At 47.6% G+C, this 1,506-nt stretch overlaps 1 protein-coding gene across 1 annotated transcript; it reads left to right on the forward strand.

Moving 5' to 3' along the window:
- Positions 1 to 87: 87 nt before the first annotated feature.
- LOC112455398 lies at positions 88 to 882 on the forward strand. Its single transcript, XM_025017298.1, has one exon. The coding sequence runs from the start codon at positions 88 to 90 to the stop codon at positions 880 to 882; it is 795 nt and encodes a 264-aa protein (XP_024873066.1).
- Positions 883 to 1,506: the final 624 nt, after the last annotated feature.

Raw genomic sequence — 1,506 nt, forward strand, 5'->3', positions numbered from 1 at the left:
TTAACCTAATCCTGACCAACAACCCCACAAATTGGTGACCCCGATATTGCTCTATCTCGCTTGCTCTATTACATAAACAAATTAACAATGACGGACTCACAAGAAATAAACACATCGAACGGAGAACGCTCGCAAATCAACAGGGTGGCTTTAAAAGTACCTCCTTTCTGGACAGACGAACCCGAATTATGGTTCGCACAGCTTGAAGGCCAGTTTACACTGGGAAGCATAACGCAAGACAGCACTAAATATGCTTATGTTTTGTCCCACATAGAGACTAAGCAGGCCAAAGAAATTAAGGACCTGATAACAAAGCCACCTGAAGAAAATAAATATGAGAGTATCAAGAAGGCATTAATACAACGCCTATCGACCTCTCAGGAACAGCAAATCCGCCAGCTCTTAGAGCACGAAGAAATGGGAGATCGAAGACCTTCACAGTTTCTCCGGCACCTACAGGCCTTGGCCAGTTCAGCCATTTCGGAACAGCTTCTACGGACATTATGGATGGGCAGATTGCCATCCCAATTACAAGCTATTCTAGCCACACGGAACGCTGACAAACTAGAGGATGTAGCCGAGCAGGCTGACAGAATTCACGAAGTCACCTGCAGAGCCACGACAGTCGCCAGTATGCAGTCGACAACGAATACCTCAGTAGAGGATCAAATCGCTGAGCTAAATAAAAAGCTGGAAAGATTAGAAAACCGGCTGTCTCGCCCTAGAAACAGAAACAACCAGCGCAATCGTTCCAGGAGTCGTTCCAGAAAAGGCCAGAAAGAAGAAAAGGAAGCAGACATTTGTTACTTTCATCGACGATTCAAGGAGAAAGCTCGGAAATGCACACAGCCGTGCAACTTCAAGAAAGCATTGGAAAACTAACGGGGCAGTCGTTATCAGCGGCAAACGGCCCTTGCCCGAACCCATGCCGCTTATTTGTCACCGACCGCAGCACGAAGCTTCAATATCTCATCGATACCGGCTCCGATGTCAGCGTTTATCCTCGCTCGTTGGTACGAACACGACGCTGGGCCGACTCAAGAGAGCTATTTGCGGCCAATGGATCCAACATCAAGACATACGGAGATCTCACTATGCAGCCTGATCTCGGTCTTCGCCGAGCCTTTCCTTGGCGATTCATTATCGCAGACGTAACTACGCCAATAATCGGATCCGACTTCCTGGCGCATTTCCACCTACTCCCGGATGTGAAAGAGGGACATCTGGTAGATGCAAAAACAGGACTTAAAGCAAGTGGAACGGCAAATAGAGATGCCATGCCTTCGGTTAAAGCTGTCATGGGAAACACTCCCTTTCATCATTTGTTGGCTCGATTTCCTGGAATCACGAGAACCACGGGAACGCACCGACAAAATCAGCCGCACTCAACAATGCATTTCATCAAAACTACACCAGGACCTCCAGAAGCATGTCGACCACGGAGGTTGGCACCTGACAAGTTAAAAGCAGCTAAAGCGGAGTTTAACCTACTTCTAGAAGAAGGAA

This window comes from Temnothorax curvispinosus, unplaced genomic scaffold (genome assembly GCF_003070985.1).
Source record: "Temnothorax curvispinosus isolate PA1 unplaced genomic scaffold, ASM307098v1 QBEX01006037.1, whole genome shotgun sequence".
NCBI classification, from domain to species: domain Eukaryota; kingdom Metazoa; phylum Arthropoda; class Insecta; order Hymenoptera; family Formicidae; genus Temnothorax; species Temnothorax curvispinosus.